The 18,282-nt window shown below is 43.7% G+C and overlaps 1 protein-coding gene across 1 annotated transcript; it reads left to right on the forward strand.

The window, feature by feature from the left end:
• Window positions 1-3,158: 3,158 nt before the first annotated feature.
• On the forward strand, window positions 3,159-15,782 carry Tat (tyrosine aminotransferase). The gene is made up of 11 exons (XM_013012787.1): window positions 3,159-3,393; window positions 3,985-4,089; window positions 6,832-6,899; window positions 8,556-8,714; window positions 9,181-9,319; window positions 10,762-10,814; window positions 11,635-11,787; window positions 12,384-12,512; window positions 13,084-13,167; window positions 14,713-14,811; window positions 15,381-15,782. The coding sequence occupies exons 1-11, from the start codon at window positions 3,159-3,161 to the stop codon at window positions 15,519-15,521; spliced, it is 1,365 nt and encodes a 454-aa protein (XP_012868241.1). The 3' UTR covers window positions 15,522-15,782.
• Window positions 15,783-18,282: the final 2,500 nt, after the last annotated feature.

Raw genomic sequence — 18,282 nt, forward strand, 5'->3', positions numbered from 1 at the left:
TTTCTCTCTTTCGATTTTTCTTTCTCTGTCTCTCTCTTTCTCTGTCTCTCTTTCTTTCTTTCTTTCTTTCTTTCTTTCTTTCTTTCTTTCCTTCTGCCAGTCCTGGGCCTTGAACTCAGGGCCTGGGCACTGTCCCTTAGCTTCTTTTGTTCAAGGCTAGCACTCTACTATGTGAGCCATAATACCACTTCTGCCTTTTTCTGCTTATGTGATACTGAGGAATCAAACCCAGGGCTTCATGCATGCTAGGCAAGCATTCTACCACTAAGCCACATTTCCAGCCCTTTTTTTGTTGTTGTTGTTGGTCATGGGGCTTGAACACGGCCTGGGCACTGTCCCTCAGCTCTTCACTTCAAGGCTAGTGCTCTACCACTTGAGCCACAGTGACACTTCTGGTTTTCTGGTGGTTAATTGGAGATAAGAATCTCCTGGACTTTCTTGACCTGGCTGGCTTTGAACCTCAATTCTCAGATCTCAGCCTCTTCAGTAGCTAAGATTGCAGGCATGAGCCACCTTTTTTTTTTTTTTTAGCTTGGCTTATCTCACCAGGTATGAAGTCTAACAGTTGCATCCATTTTCTTGTGAAGGACATAATTTCATTTTTAGAATTTATGGCTGTGTAATATTTCCTTCTCTATATCTTTGGATAGTCCAGAGATAGGGCTGTGTGTTCACCTCTCTGAGACCGAGTAACTCTGGTTATTGAGCTCAGGGTTCAGAGGTTCTACATTATAACCTTTGAAAGACAAGGTCAGCTGTCTGCTCTCACCTGATGCTTTCCCCCTATGGGTAAAATGAAGGGCTAACTTCTTGCTTCACTGGAGAGGCAAGGTGGGTACATGAGACAAGGTCTGGAGAATGCTAAGAGATGAATAATCCAGAAAAGCACAAATTGTTATTCAACCCCACCAGACACTCTACTCACAAACAAAAGATGGAGAACAGAAGAGGTTGGGTAATACTGTGTCCCAACAAATGAACAGATGAGATCTGAACACTGGAAGGTAGTCTTGTCTTGACCTTTGAGTGGGTGATGTTTTTATAGGCTCATCCTGAGTGCTGGGATTTCCAGCTGTGGCTCTCCTGCTTTGTTTGTGTTTTGTCTAGATATCATTTGACATCATATCCTTGCAATCTCTCGAGAGTAGGTAAATGCCCTGTACTTTTAAGGCATTGTTGATGTTTAACTTATTACAACTTGCCCAATTTGTTCCAACTGGGATCCAAAACTTTGTGGACTGAGGAACTTCGTGGGCTGGAAAATGGTGTTCAAGATATAGAGAAAAGAATGCTGTCAAACAAGATGTGGGACATGATCTTATGTGGTTTGAAAATCAATAAAATTGCAATCTGTCTATTGATCTAGCTATCATCTATCTATCCCGTCTTGGTGAATGGATAAGATTTTCCTTTGGTTTTACCAGGAGTTCTTGTGGAGATTACAGTTGTATGCAAAAAACCCACTTCTCCATTTAACATTAGACAAGTTTTCAAGCAAATCTATCACCACCTGCCCCTGGGAATGAGAATGCAGTCCACAAACACAGAGGTTCAAGAGAGGACTCTCACATTTTACTTCATAGACTTTTTTTTCTATTGCTAGTTGTAAATACTTATTTCATGATGACAACAGAATGCTGTGATGCTGGAGACGGAACCTGGCGGTTTGCCCGTGTACCGGGGCACTCTTAAGTGCCCCCAAATCTCTTGCTTTTCATTTTTAAAATTTTTTTATTTTTGCCTGGGCTGGCCTCAAATTTACAATCCTCCTTTCTCTGCCTCCTGAGTAAGTAGGATGTGCTACTACCTCCAAGCTACAAAAGGGATTTAATAACTATTATTGGCTGAAGTGTGGAAATATCACAACAAAACCTGCCCCATCTTTGTGCAATTCAATGCATGCTATTACAACAAAGTGAAGAATAGTGACTATCATCATATTTGCCCTCCAATAATATTCTCTGCATCTCATCAAGTGACTGAACAGGGTTAACATAGACTTTCAGAAGTTTAGCTAGAAGACAGATTCTGATTGGAGGGCGGCTTAGGGTTGGGGTGAGAAACATCAGACTGGGGAGAGGAAGGGAGGAAAGAAGCCTGGGGGTGGGATTAGCTCTTATTGCAACCAATAGCATTAAAGGTCCAGGCCCAACACCCATGAATGTGGACTACTTCAGGAGTCAGGCTTTGTACCTGAGTCCATTCTGGTTAGAGAACTGGTGAGCATTCAGGTTTGGCTCATTAGAACTGCTTCTCCTATTTGTGGAAGGTAAGCCCCAAGCCTCAGCTGGTTCTGTGGTGTTGACTGGGTTTGAGTTTTTCTTTCTGATGAGTTGGCTTCTTTTTTCCTGTAGGACTGTGTGGTGCTTATGGACTAGGAGTTTAGTTTTAATAGTAATATTGTGTGTGTGTGTGTGTATGTTTGCTGGTACTGGGGCTTGAGCTCAGGGCCTAGGCACTGTTCCTTAGCTTTTTTGCTCAAGGCTTGGCACTCTATCACTTGAATCACAGTTCTACTTCTGGCTTATTGGTGGCTATTGAAGAAAAGAGTCTCATGGACTTTCTTGCCCTGGCTGGATTTGAACTATGATCCTCATATCTCAGCCTCCTGAGTAGCTAGGATTACAGATGTGAGCCATCAGTGCCACACTAGTTCTACCAGTAATATCAATACTATAATAATTCTAATGCTTGGGATGGTTTTTGCTAGTTCCCTGTAGAGGGTAAGACATAGAGAGTTGAAGAAGCACCAGAGACGAGCTTTCTTGAGGTCTTTGTGTGTTCAGGAGGGAACACGTGTGCCTTGATTGTTGAGTGAAGTCTTGTCATCTTTGACCTTGGTTTTACCTAGAATGTGGTAAGCCTGTAATCAAAAACTGTAATTTAGGATTACAATTGCATATCACAAGTCTTAATTAAAGTAAGTATTCCACCGCATGTTCTGTGCAAGGATTGCAGAATGGGTTTTTGCTTTATTTCTCATCTTCGCCAAATGTGTAAAAATGCTCCTTATTCATAATAAAAGTACTTTTCAAGAGAAAGCAAAGAAGGGAATTTGGAAAGACATCCTATGTCCCTGCTTAGGGCCGGAGGGCCGATGGAGCCTGGATCTGGACATCACAAAGACCCTCTTCTTTCCCCCACAGGGCTTCGTGGGGATGGACTCCTACACGATTCAGATGAGCAGCAATGGCAGCCTGCCTCCAGTACTGGACGTACCTGTCAACATCGGGGGGAGAAGCTCATTGCCAGGAAAAATGAAAGGCAGGAAGCCCCGGTGGTCTGTGAGGCCCTCTGACATGGCCAACCAAACTTTCAATCCCATTCGGGCCATCGTGGACAGCATGAAGGTCAAGCCGAATCCAAACAAAACCATGATTTCTCTGTCCATCGGTAAGCTGGGGAAACTTGATAGAGAGGTACCATCGCCCTGCTCCTGTCCTCATGGGCTGCTTGGGAAAGATGGGAGAAGGGAGTGAATCTGAGTCTTGGTGGCTTGTAAGAGCCTGAAAAGTTAAACTATGAGACCCTGAAAGGATTGGGAGTTTGGAAGGCCTTCTCCCCACATACTTTCAGAACACTGAGGATGTCCTGGACAGGTCAATCAGTCCCGCCTTTGTGGGAATTCAGATTTCTATCTTGGGCTAACTCCACCCTAAACTGTGTGGGAACAGGAGGATAGACCTAGATTTATGCAAATGGCTCTCCTTCCCAGAAGAGAGGCCACCTACCACTTGTATACAAAATATTGTCACCTGTTGAAGTTGGTACCTTACTTCCTGCACAAGACCAATAAAAACCTGGGTGAATGGAACCATGGTATCTGCAGCTGGTGAAAAGCTACAGGTCCTCTGGTACCCCAAACCTCAGTTCCACGGTGTGGTCCAGTCTCCATCACTTCCTTGCTTCTGGTCAGGGCCGGTTCAGAGGCCCTGAACAGGTTGCAGCAGTGACTCCTTTTCCTTTTTTCCTTCCCATGAATAGGAGACCCTACTGTGTTTGGAAATCTGCCTACAGACGCTGAAGTTACCCAAGCAATGAAAGATGCTCTGGACTCGGGGAAATACAATGGTTACGCCCCGTCCATTGGTAAGCTTCTCCTCACGTTAGACCTGATGGGGTCCAGATCGTTTAAGTATTATTATTTAAGTATTTATTATTAAGTAGCCTGGGCTGGCTTCGAACTCATGATCTTCCCGCCTCTGCCTCTGTAGTGCTGAGATTAGAGGTGTTTGCCACTAGGCCTGGCTTTCTGTGTTCTTTTCATAGCCCTATAGGAATTCTGCTAGCTAGTCTAAAGTGTAATTTTGAAGGAGGGGCAAAGATTGAACAGTCATTTGGGATTGGGGAGAGGGGGTGTCACTCTGGATGCTTAAAGGCATCCAAAGAACTTCTTTCCTGGCTTCCACTGGCAGACTGCCACCTCCCCCTAGGTTCTCAGACATACTTACTCCATACACAGTGCTCCTACCCTGTTACTATTTATTCTATGAGGAAGATCTTGAGTCTGGCTGCCTGTTTACCTAGTTCTTGAAGCCCTACATTAATGTCTGCCCTATGTAAACAGCTCTTTTTGCTTCATTTCTTCTCTTGTATGCATTGAGGGTCTATTTTTATTACAGTCCAGATCACTTGGCAACACAACTTTGTTTAAAATAAGGAGTTCACAAACAATAAAAGTCTGGAATCTTAGCAACTTGGCTCTGAGGATTATGGTTCGAAGCCATTCCCAGGCAGGAAAGTCTGTGAGAACTCTTATCACTAATTAACCATCAAAAAGCTAGAAGGGGAGCTATGGCTCTCACAGTAGAATGCCAGCTATGAGCAGAAAAAGAACAGGGACAGCACCCAGGCCCTGAGTTCAAGCCCCAGGACTGGCACAAAAACAACAAAGGACTGGGAAGGTGGCTCAGTGGTAGAATGCTTGCCTAGCATACATGAAGCCCTAGATTCGATTCCTGAGTACTACAGAAAAAGCTGGAAGTGGTGCTGTGGCTTGAGTGGTAGAGTGCTAGCCTTGAGCAAAAGAAGCTCAAGGACAATGCCCAGGCCCTTAGTGCAAGCCCCAGAACTGGCAAAAAAAAAAAAAAGGAAAAAGAGAAAACACAACAAAGAATGGGCTATTACATGGAAGGATCAAGGGTTGTTTTAGATAGAAGGAAATTATTCTTATTTAGATGTAACCCTATCTGTTAAAAAATTTCTCGCCTAATGGTTTTGGTGAAATAAATGATTGGTTGGCTTTATTTCTGTGTTGCATATTTTCCCCGTGTGTGTGTGTGTGTGTGTGTGTGTGTGTGTGTGTGTGTGTAGTATGTGTAATAAAATACATGTATTTATCATAATACTTATTTAAAATATAATGTAAATATATGTATATGTAATGAGTACATACATAATAAATATAAAGATATTTGGTGTGTGTGTGTGTGTGTGTGTGTGTGTGTGTGTATGGTGGACATTGAACCAGGCCTCAGGCTAATTGCTACCACTTCAGCCACGCAGCCTTAATCCTTTTTGTTGTTTTACTTCAGATAGAGTCTTATGCTTTTGCCTGGGCCAGCCTCAGACTGTGATCCTCCTATTTCATCTCCTGAGCAGCTGGAATGGCAGGCTGTGTGCCACCATGCCTGGCACAAACATATTCTCAGCCAATAAAAACCTAGTTTCAGCCGGGCGCTGGTGGCTCACGCCTGTAATCCTAGCTACTCAGGAGGCTGAGATCTGAGAATCGCGGTTCAAAGCCAGCCCGGGCAGGAGAGACCGTGAGACTCCTATCTCCAATAAACCACCAGAAAACCGGAAGTGGCGCTGTAGCTCAAGTGGTAGGGCGCTTGCCTTGAGCTGAAGAGCTGAGGGACAGCGCCCAGGCCCAGAGTTCAAGCCCCACGACCGACAAAAAAAAACAAAAAAACAACCTAGTTTCATGCTAAAATCAAAATTTACAGAGCCTGCAAAGAGTTGTCAGGGATGTGGTGTTTAGGTTGATTGTTTATATATTAGAAAGTTTCATACAACAAGAGTCATATTGAAGACCTAAAATTAGATTAGAAAAAGTGTATAATGGCTGTAATACGCAAAGTACTAGGGAAGTGGTTCAGGCTGGAAAAGTGAAAGGTAATCTCTGCTAGACAAATGTTCAGAGGCCTAGAACCTTGTGTAGTAAGGTAGGGGAGTAGTTAGAAGTAGTTAGGGGAGTGCTAATTATGTAATTCTGAGGTACTCATTTGTACCTGCTAACAAACATGAAATATTGCCTCTGATTTTGCTAGTTTGTTTTTTTTTTTTTGAGTAGAATTTTTTTTTGCAAAATATTATATTGGACATGAACCTATCAAGACATCAAGGTTAGAAGTCAAATTTGGAAAAAATGTATAAGAAAATGATTCAAAAGTAAAAATGTGTACAAAAGTCAAAGTATGTTACAGGACATTAAAAGAAAGCCTTTAAACTAGACTATAGGTATTGAATTAAATAATGACAACTTTTCTAGTATACATGTATATATCTATAAAATGAACTTAAATATAAGTCCTTTATCCTACAGCGGATTAAACTAATCATAATACGCTAATCAAGACACTGCAGAGTATTTTATAGTTAGGGGGACTATTTCATTTTATTATTTGTATCCATACATTTGTTTTTATTATTTGCGTCTGTAATAAAATTTAAAGTTATTCTCCTTTGTCTACTGTGTTTGAAAACTCAGCTGAGTAGACTGCGCCCTGAGCACTGGTAGGAGGCGGCTGAAACTCATGCTCGCTCTGGGCATAGATGCCCAGTACAGGATGAGAACCTCCAGCTTCCTTTGCTCACTCTCTTTCTCAGGCTACCTGTCCAGCCGGGAGGAGATTGCTTCCTACTACCACTGCCCCGAGGCACCACTGGAAGCTAAGGTGAGCGCTGCTCAAACCAACCTCCCTTCCTCCTCCTGCCCGCCCTCCCTCCCTCTCTCCCTCCTTCTTTCTTATCCTTCTCCTCCTCCCTCTCACCCCTCTCCCTCCTCCCCCTTCTTTTCCTCCTCCTCCTTCTCCTCTCTCTCATTTTCTCTCTCTCCCCTTCCCCTCAGAGTAACTGGGTTCTGTCCCTTGGCTTTTGCCCCTCAAGACGGGTGCTTTACCACTTGAGCCACAGCTCCACTTCCAGCTTTTAGGTGGTTAGTTGGAGATAATAGTCTCATGAGCTTTCCTGCCTGGTCTAGTTTTGAACTGTGATCACTCAGATCTCAGCCTACTGAGTGGCTAGGTATGAGCCACTGGCACCTAGACAAACTTTCCTTGTTTCCATTAATCCACAAAGATTAATAGTCTTGAAGAGGGGAAACATCAGAATTCCCTGCTATTAAGTTGAGGATTTCTTATATACTTGGGGCCACTAATCAGTGATTATAGTTAATATCAGTGTACTATATGGAAATTTATAACTTACATAGTATCTGTCACAGGAGGCCTACCCTAGGTTTAATTTTCCTACAAAAGATCACTTAAAATTCAATTCATTGGGGCTGGGAATGTGGCTTAGTGGTAAAGTGCTTGCCTAGCATGCATGAAACCCTGGGTTTGATTCCTCAGTACCACATAAACAGAAAAAGCTAGAAGTGGTGTGTGTCTCAAGTGGTAGAGCACTAGCCTCGAATAAAGGAGCTCACCACAGTGCCCAGGCCCTGAGTTCAAGCCCCAGGACTGGCAAAAATAAATTCAATTCATAAACACCAAATAATATTGCCAGTAGAATCTTTTTTATTTAAATTTTATTGTTAAAGGTGATGTATGGAGGATTACATAAGTCAAGTAATGACCTTCCTTCCTTCCTTCTTTCCTTTCTTCCTTCCTTCCTTTCTTTTCTTTCCTTCTTTCTTTGTCCTGGAGCTTGAACACATGGCCTGGGTGCTATCCCTGAGTTTCTTTGCTCAAGGCTAACACTCTACCACTTGAACCACAGTGCCACTGCCAGCCTTTTCTGTTTATGTGGTACTGTGGAATTGAACCCAGGGCTTCACTCTGGGCCCTCTACCGTGAAGCCACATTCCCAGCCCCATGACTTCCTTTTTGAACACTGTTACCCTCTCCTTCTAGAGTCTGTTTTTATTTGTATTTTCCTTCATTTGCCTTAGCACATTCACATCTAATATTGAGAGGTCCTGGGGCAGTAGCAAGGTCAGATGCTACTCTTTCCTTTATTGTCCACCGTGTGGGGCAGACATTTGCTAACATCTCTACATCAGAGAGAAGCCAGGCTTTAAATCTTTGGCCAAAAGTAAATAAATAACTAGGGGAAAAAGTCCAAGGACAGTCCAAAGTCTCCTGGAAATTGACTGACTCATAGCCAATGTGTCCTTTATTTAGTGATTTATTTCTCTTAAGTGGCTGACACTTTCAACAATATTTAAATAGACAGATATAGACAAATCATTTCATTTGGTGGAGTATTTGATTGAGGCTTAGGACTGCCCCTGCAGTTCACATAGAGGTTTTAAAAGCAAATTTATTATGACTCCTAATTTACCACCCTGATAAGCTCTTTTCTCCTGAGAACTATTATTATCTTCACAGGATGTCATTCTGACAAGTGGCTGTAGTCAGGCTATTGAACTTTGTCTAGCTGTGTTGGCCAACCCAGGACAAAACATCCTTGTTCCGAGACCTGGATTTTCTCTCTACAGGACTTTGGCTGAATCTATGGGAATTGAGGTCAAACTCTACAATCTATTGGTAAGTGACTTTTTAAACTTCATACTCAAAGGCTCCATTTTCTACTCTATAAAAAAGCATGACCATATATTGGGTGCTGGTGACTCACACCTGTAATCCTAGCTGCTCAGGAGGCTGAGATCTGAGGACTATGGTTCAAAGCCAGCCCAGGCAGGAAAGTTTATAAGACTCGTATCTCCAATGGAGCACCAAAAAGTCCAGAAGTGGAGTTGTGGTTCAAGTGATAGAGCATTAGCCTTGAGCAAAAATGCTCAGATACAATTCCCAGGCCCTGAGTTCAAGTCCCAGGACTGGGGGAAAAATACACCCTCCCCCTCTCTTTCAGCATTACCTCACAGAGAAAGGTCTAGAATTAGGTAGTTGAGGCCCAAATCAAATTTTAGCACTGGCTCTGCATTGTTAGGTTGCATGTCCCCCTCGAAAAAATTTCCTAAATCATCTGAATTTCATCCTTTCTTCTTTCCAGCCTGAGCAGTCTTGGGAAATTGATCTGAAACAACTGGAATCTCTGATTGATGAAAAGACAGCTTGCCTCATTGTCAACAACCCATCAAACCCCTGTGGGTCGGTGTTCAGGAAGAGTCACCTTCAGAAGATCCTGGAGGGTAAGTCCAGCAGATAGCACATGCCCTGGGAGGAGGCAGAGAGGGCATGCTTCTTGTTTCCTAAGACTTTTCCCTAAGTTCCTAAACCTGAGTGGGTGGTACATGAGCGCCACTGGCATTTCAGAATGACAGCACTTGCATAAAAAGGAAAAAAAGAGAAAGAAAAGAAATACCACCTGTCTCTAACCCCCAAATCCCAAATTCAGAACACTCCACAAAGGTGCATTTCAGATTCTTTTTTTTTTTTAGATTAGGAATGCTCAACTGGCAAACTAGTGTGACTATTCTAAAATCTAAAGCAAAACAAAAAAAATCCAAGATCTGGGCTGGGCACTGGTGGCTCACGCCTGTAATCTTAGCTGCTCAGGAGGCTGAGATCTGAGGATTGTGGTTCAAAGCCAACTGGAGTAAGAAAGTCCATGAGACTCTTATCATCAATTAACCCCCAGAAAACCAGAGGTGGTGCTGTGGTTCAAAGTGGTTGTAGGGTGCTAGCCTTGAGTGAAGTAGTTCAGGAACAGCCTCTAGGCCCTGAGTTCAAGCCCCACAACTGACAAAGAAAAAAACACCAAGATCTGAAATGCCTCTGCTCCCCAAACTTTTTTTCTTCCCAGTGGCATCTTAGGCCTTGAACTCAGGGTCTAGGCCCTGATCCTGAGCTTTTGTATTCAAGGGTAGTGCTCTACCTCTTGAGCTACAGTTTTTTAAGGTAGTTAATTGAGGATAACAGTCTCATAGACTTTCCTGCCCAGGCTGGCTTTGAACCTTGATCCTCAAATCTCAATCTCCTGAGCAGCTAGGATTGCAGGTGTGAGCCACCAGTGCCCAGCTTTGCCCAGATATTTTGGATAAGAGATCTTTAACCCATCCACAGCTGCCTCTGTACCCCTCCCATTATGTGGAAGACAGGGTTTGGAATACCTAAACTAATTAAACAGCAAATTTAGGCTCTCAATCCTAGAAGAGTTTCAGAAAAATTTACCATTCTTCTTCTTTTCTTCTTTTTTTTTTGTCTGTCATGGGGCCTGAACTCTGGGCCTGGGTGCTGTCCCTCAGCTCTTCAGCTCAAGGCTTGCGCTCTGCCACTTGAGCCACGGTACCACTTCTAGCTTTTTCTGCTTATGTGGTGCTAAGGAATCAAACCCAGGGCCTCATGCATGCAAGGCAAGCACTCTATCACTCAGCCACCTTCCCAGCCCCCAATTTACTGTTCTTACAAGAGGACCAAACATGCAAACATGAACTGTGAAGCATAGTAAGCCCAGGTGAAGATGAAATGACAAGGCACCTCATTTTAAACATAATTCCATGCTGGGCATGGTGGTGCACATGGTAATTTGGCCTCTCAGGAAGCTGAGGCAGGAGCTTCACAAGTTTGAAGTTAGCCTGGGCTACCATGACAACAGCAACAAAAGATTCCATCATGTTTTTCTTATTTTCAGTGGCTGCAAGGCAGTGCGTTCCCATTTTGGCCGATGAGATCTATGGAGACATGGTAAGTGTGGGACAGGATTCATGACTTCTATCATCTCAATCCCAAATGGACTCTAGAGTCAGTTCTAGAGACCTCTAAAGTAGGCAGCTGGAGTAATCAGAAGGAAGTCCTAATCACGTCACTACAGCAAAATCAGTTCCCTTGCACACTCCTAACACATGTGCGGCCCTACAATTCTTTTCTCTTTTGACATCCAAAAAGCTTTTGAAAATCTGAACATGTTTGGAATGGAATTGCAGAGCCTGATTGACCTGTTATGAAGACATTTGTAGACTTTTTACTTCTGTCACTGGTAGATGAACATTTAGTGTGTGTGTGGGGGGGAGGGGTTCAGCCAGGAGAAGTGTGCAAACACACAGAATAGAATGGTGGAAATGTTACTATTCTTGATTAGGGGTGCTATCCTAGCCTGCCCTGGGAATGTTACATCGTGTAGGATGCTTGATGGCGTTTCTGGAATCCAAGCAGCTCTCTATTCTATAGTATCAGTGGGCCCAGGAATTTTACCTAAGAGATGGTGCACCCCCATTTTATTTTAAATTCTATAATAACTCCTACAGTCATGAATCCCACCCAGCAACCTACATGGAGCTAGATTCGCTTCCCTCATTTAAACTCCCTCTAATCCAATCCAGACACCAAAGCCAGCGCACTTGCATCAAAGGGGTTTGATGCTCCCTGGAATTCCAATTATGCTTCAGTGTAGGGAGCCCTGTGAGTCTGGTGTCCTGTCTACCCCCCTCCCCCACTCTGCCCCTGAGATAGAAGGGGGGGCCATGGGATCCAGAGGAAAGTAAGCAAGAAAACTCATTGTCCCCAGGTGTTTTCGGATTGCAAATATGAACCCTTGGCCACTCTCAGCACCCATGTCCCCATTCTGTCCTGTGGTGGGCTGGCCAAGCGCTGGCTGGTTCCTGGCTGGAGGATGGGCTGGATCCTCATCCATGACCGAAGAGATATTCTTGGCAATGAGGTGAGAGCAATTTGGTGAGCCAATCTGTGGGATTTAGGATGTATATCTCTGGGCTGTGTGTGGAGTGGTGAGGTGGTAGTGTTCCATCTTTCCTTTCCACACTGGCTTTTCTTCTTGGCTTTATGGTTCACTAGAAAAGTCAGTTGTTATTATTTCCTCTCCCAAATTCAGTTTTCATGGATTTTTGGATCTGTGAAGATGCCCCATGCACTTCCTATTTTAGAGCAGATAAAAAAAATTAAAAAACTGTAACAGTCATAACAATGAAGACCAAGGGCTTACCACGGGCTAGTGTTTTATGGATCTTATTTTAATTCAGTCCTCAAACCCATGAGGCTAGTATTTGTATTGTCTCCATTTACACCTGAGCAAAACCAAGATGCCGAAAGGTTCTATCTATTATCTGTCCACCGTCACGGTGGGTTGGAGGCAGAGAAGACTGTAGACCCAAGCTATCTGATCTGCGTGCCACAAGTCCCCCTTACTTCCTGAAGTCAAAAACCTGATAGGAAGAAAGGTCAGGAAAAGACTCACCCACATAAGTGGGGATACTTACACAAGGCTCAATGGCTGTGTTTCTTGGGGTGGGGTTCTAGATCCGAGATGGGCTGGTGAAGCTGAGTCAGCGAATCTTGGGTCCCTGTACCATCGTCCAGGGAGCTCTGAAAAGCATCCTCCGTCGTACCCCTCAAGAGTTCTACCACAACACCCTAAGTTTCCTCAAGGTAAGGGCAGCCTGTGGGCTTTGACTTGGGGACTCTGAATGTCACCAGTAGAATTAAGAATAACTAGTCCAGGGCACCATTCCAGGATGGGGTTTCTCTCTGAAGGATGTGGCATCCGTAGAGCGACCCACACATCCTCACTTTCTGGCCTCACAAACTGGAAGACAGTGAGGTTTTTTTTCTTGTTGACTCCAATGCCAGAAGATCGATGACATCGAAGGTGTGTGTGTGTGCGTGTGTATGCATGTGTGTGTGTGTGCATGCACACACGCTCCAGTCCTGGGGTTTGAACTCAGGACCCACTGTCCCTGCTTTAATTTTTTTTTTTTTGCTCAAGGTTAGTGCTCTACTACTTGAGCCACACCTTCACTGGTGACTTTTTGATGATTCTTTGGAGATACAGAGTCTCACAAACTTTCCAGCCGGGGCTGGCTTTGAACCTCAATCTTCAGATCTCACCGTCCTGAGTAGCTAGGATTACCAGCTTGAACCACTGTCACACAGTTGTTGCGGTTGTTGTTGTGTAAACTTAAAATCTGATTGTCGGTGTTCTCTCTGCCTCCTCTTCTAGTCCAATGCTGATCTGTGCTATGCAGCATTGGCGGCCATTCCTGGACTCCAGCCAGTCCGCCCCTCTGGGGCCATGTACCTCATGGTAAGCACATTGGAGGCTGGGCATTAAATCAATGTGTGTCATAAAACCTGGGAGGTGGGTTGCTGGGACAGCATGGTGGTGTTAGGTAGGCTATGCCGCGCCATTTACAAAGACACATATGGGCTAGGTTCCTGAGCCAGCCAGCTGAGGCTTTGTTCTGAATTGGCTCACTGACGTCATCTGTTCTCAGTGCTCGTAAAACTCTTCAAATGACTTAATTTCTCAGCACAGCAAATCATTTTTATACACACACACAGGGAATTTATGAGACATGGAGAAGATGTCTTCTATTCTTCATAGCTCATGAATGGGAATGATATGTTCCCTATGGATGCTTGTGACTGGTAGGGGAATTCCACTTGTTTTCAGGATGGCTGTGGGGTACTGTCACCATTTTGTGGCCCAAGGATGATAAATATTCCATGGTTCCTGCAGTGTGTTGAACAGTCTCATGCAATAAGGAATGACTTGGCCTGAATGCTAATTGAACACAGGCACACTAGCTTTTCTTCCTGTGTATGTGGAAAATGCCATGAATTTTCTTTCTTTATTCCCTCCCTCCCTTCCTTCCTCCTCCCTCCCTTTTTTTTTGTAGTACTCAAGGTCTTGTGCTTGCAAGGCAAGCATTCTACCCCTTGAGTCACACTCCCAGCCTTTTTTTGCCTTAATTTTCTTTTTTTGTTTTTGGTGCCAGTTGTGGGGTTTGAACTCAGTGCCTGGGCTCTGTCCCGGAGCTCCTTTGTTCAAGGAGCTGTGGCTCCTTGAGCCACAGTTCTACTTCCAGGTCTTTTGGCAGTTTAGTGGAGATAAGGATCTCATAAACTTGAGTTGGCTTTTAACTGTGACCCTCAGATCTCAGCCTCCTGAAAAGCTAGGATTACAGGGGTGAGCTACTGGCCCCCTGCCTTAGTTTTCTTTGAGACACGCTCTTGTTTTATGCTTGAGCTACAACCCTCTATGTCACTGGAGACGACAGGTTTCACATCACTGTGCTTTTCCTGTAGCTGGAATGTCAGGTGTGTGCCATTGCACACAGCCATTGATTGAGATGAAGTCTCATGAGCTTTTCTTTTGTTGTTGATCATGGGGCTTGAACTCTAGGCCTGGGCACTGTCCCTCAGCTCTTCAGCTCAAGGGTAGCACTCTACCACTTAAGCCACAGAGCCACTTCCGGTTTTCTGGTGGTTCATTGGAGATAAGAGTTTCAGGGACTTTTCTGCCCTGGCTGGCTTTGAACCACAACCCTCAGATCTTAGCCTCCTGAGTAGTTAGGATTATAGGCATGAGCCACTGGTGCCCAGCTAGTCTTATGAACTTTTATACCCAGGCTGGTTTTGAACCTTGATCCCTCCAGCTCCATCAATCAAGTAGCTAAGATTATAGGTTTGAAAGCCACCAGTTCCATGAGTTCTTAAGTGCTAGCACTCTTAGTGATCAATAATAACATTCCATGACATCCCTGAAAGTCGTCCCTTCCTTAATTTCTGGCACAGGAACTTAGCCTCCATCTTCTAAGCTTGTCTCCCCTTTGTATTCTTGGTATAGGTTGGCATTGAGATGCACCATTTCCCAGAATTTGAGAACGACGTGGAGTTCACAGAGCAGTTGGTGGCTGAGCAATCTGTCCACTGCCTCCCAGCAACGGTTAGTACTGCACCTCTCTCAAGTTTCTAGGGCCCCCAGAACTCTCCCCAGCTGCTTTTTTTTTTGCCGGTCATGGGGCCCGAACTCTGGGCCTGGGCGCTGTCCCTCACTCTTCAGCTCAAGGCTAGTGCTCTACCACTTGAGCCACAGCACCGCTTTTGGTTTTTTCTGCTTATGTGGTGCTGAGGAATCAAACCCAGGGCTTCATACATGCAAGGCAAGCGCTCTACCACTGAGCCACCTTCCCAGCCCTGCTGCATTTTTTTTTTTTAGCCTGACCTTTTCTCCCTTCACAAAGTGGATACTCATTTGATAAGATTCAGACTGATGTAGATACTTGAAAATGCATGGCATCTACCCCACCCTCATAATTACCCCATGTTGTAAACAAATATTGTAGCTAAGATGAGATCCAGTTCTTACGGCCCATTTTGTGATGAATTAGCTCAGTGACCGAACCCTATAGGGAACTGAGCAAACGGATTCCCTTGATAAAATGACACAACCTCTTCCAATGGATTATAGAATAGTCCACCAGACTCAATTGCTTCCCCCCACCCCCACTCCAGTGCTTCGAGTATCCGAATTTCTTCCGAGTGGTGATCACCGTCCCAGAGGTGATGATGCTGGAGGCCTGCAGCCGGATCCAGGAGTTCTGCGAGCAGCATTATCACTGTACTGACGGGAACCAGGAGGAGTGTGACAAGTAAGTTCTCGTCTATTCTGAACACCTGTCACATCCAAGGAGGACCGGACTGAACTCTGCTGCTCCCCAGGAAGTCTGAAGCCTTTACTGGAAGAAGGTTTCGACATGTACCACATGGAAGTTTCCAGATTGTTCTTGCTTTTCCCAGTCACATTCGCATTCATACTCTGAACTTCCAATTCTCTCCCTTACTGCATTCCACTGGAGTGACTCACTAATTCATTCAGGTGTCTCTTCCCTGTGACTTCCTCCCTTTTTTTCTTTTTCTTTAAATCCTGAGAGTACCTGATAGGGACAGAGTTTACTAGAAAGTCATCAAGACAAGAAATATAAGAGTTCTGGATGGGAGAAACCAAAAATTGGTGAGGAACTGTGTTCCTGGCCATTTCTTCAATGCTGTGAGTAATAGTATTCTCTCCAGTCAGGCCTGACGTCCAGCTCTTGTTACAGCCTCATTGCACGTGTATCTCACGTTGTGCAAGGGAGGTATAACCGGAAAGAAATTGAGGACACTCGTATTTGGTTAATCATACTCTAAACATTTTAGCAAAAAAAATTGTATTTTAAGGATCAGGAACAGAAACGTTTGTAAACTTTTTTGGTAAAGAATTATTTTGTGACACAAATAAATAACCTTGATCAACTTCCTAAATTTAGACTTGTATGTGTTAGGCCTTCTTAAAATAAAAGCACCTTTCATTTTTATAAGAAAAGAAGAATGTAGAGAACCTTCCAGAAATATTGCTGGATAAAAGCCAGAAATACCAGCCGGGTGCTGGTGGCTCGTGCCTGTAATCCTAGCTACTCAGGAGGCTGAGATCTGAGGATCGCGGTTCAAAGCCAGCCCGGGCAGAAGAGACCGAGAGACTCCTATCTCCAATAAACCACCAGAAAACCGGAAGTGGCGCTGTAGCTCAAGTGGTAGAGCGCTCACCTTGAGCTGAAGAGCTGAGGGACAGCACCCAGGCCCAGAGTTCAAGCCCCACGGTCGACAAAAAAAAAAAAAAAGCCAGAAATACCTTCAATTGTCATGGCAATAGAATCATTATTATTTTTGCTGCAGTGTTATATTGATTTATTAATATTTGTTATGTTATCTTTTCATAGTTTTCTAAGAAACATTTATATTACAAGATCTTTTATTTTGCCAAAGGTATAAATTATTATTCTTTTTTAAAAATAAACTTTATCAAGTGCATACTGTGATGTATTGGGTTTTTTTCCCCTCTTCTGCAGGGGAATTTTTTCCCCTAGGCATTGTATCTGTTAGATAATGTATCCATTGTCTATACATTATCTAAAGTATCTATTAGATGTATTATCTAATAGATCTCATTTATTTCTTGATAGAAGAGCTAATTTGTGCAGTTACTTACGAAATACAATTCGTAAAATATTGTATTTGGGAGCTCAATTTCTCAGTTTCCATTTACATCCATGCCATACTTAGAGGAACAAATTATATCTTGTGGTCTTTAACTTTTAACTTTTTAAAAATCCAACTTTGGGGTGTAAAATATTTATCTTTGCCTAGATGTAGTTTACTCATTGGAGCACAATATGCAAGTGGTTCATCTTGACTCAGATCTTCTTTTAGCCTGAATGTTTTGTCAAAAATCCTCTTAGGTACAGCTAGCTGCTTAATTTTGTCCTCAGCAGTTCCCTGAAAGGAGTGAACCAGAAGTTATTTTACAAGATTGGTGAGGGAAAGACTACCATAACCAGTTTGGAGATTTCTCACCAAGAGAAGGGTTCTTAATTAGAAGAGGATATTCAAGTTTTAACTTTGCTGATCACACTCAATTACTCCTCTATAAAAACAGACATTAAATGTATCCTTTCAAATTTAAGTTGGAGTTCCATGAGCTCATATAATCTTTTCAGCAAATCACAAACAAATATACAATGATTGAAATAATGACATCAGTTTCCTGTATGCTACTATTGCAGGGGAAAAAAAATCCCCAAATGTCTGTCTTCTTCCTGTATCCTGCCGCAAAGCTCTCTGCCCAAAAGTAAACAGGAAGACTTAGTTTTGTACTTTTAGCTTCCCACATACAGATAATTCTACCCAGTATTGCTAATAGGAACTGGGGTGTGGCTCAAACGGTAGAGTGCCTGCCGAGCCAGCACGAGGCCCCTAGCAACCCCAGATGGCAGAATTCTGCTCAGCCCTCTAAATTTCCAAATTTCCTTGGAAACTGGCAATTGAACCAAATGTACGCGTACATGTGAACAAAATCCAAACGATACAAAGCAACCAACTCACTGTCTTTCCCTATCCTTCAGCTATCTACTTTCTTCTCCCTTGAGAGGAATGCATCCAATTATCTGTTGATGGTTCATACTTCAAAATATTCTGTGCAGATGTCCATATATCTTATATATGTAATATATAAGAGTGTCGTCCTATTAAAATCAACTATTACTCAACTTTCAATTCTGAACGCTCTCTAGACAGTCAAAGGAGGGAAGACACATCTGAGGGATCCACCAAGTATGTCCTGGGAGGTGGAAAAATGAACCCTACGCAGAGGCCATTTCCAAATAAGCTTAAATTTCCTTAGATGACTTCCAGCTGATTTGCAGTCAGGAGCTAGGGAGCTTCTGGAGGCAATCCAAAGAACGCACAAAGAATAAAAAATGGGCCCCTGAGCTGTGAACTCCCCTTTCTAGCAGCAAGGGTCAAACTCTAGAACCTAGCGGTCCAATGAGAGACCCACTGCTGCGCACGCGTAGATGCGCGGAGGTCCTGAGGCGCCGCA

The sequence above is a fragment of the Dipodomys ordii genome, unplaced genomic scaffold (assembly GCF_000151885.1).
Source record: "Dipodomys ordii isolate 6190 unplaced genomic scaffold, Dord_2.0 Scaffold18, whole genome shotgun sequence".
NCBI classification, from domain to species: Eukaryota; Metazoa; Chordata; class Mammalia; order Rodentia; family Heteromyidae; genus Dipodomys; species Dipodomys ordii.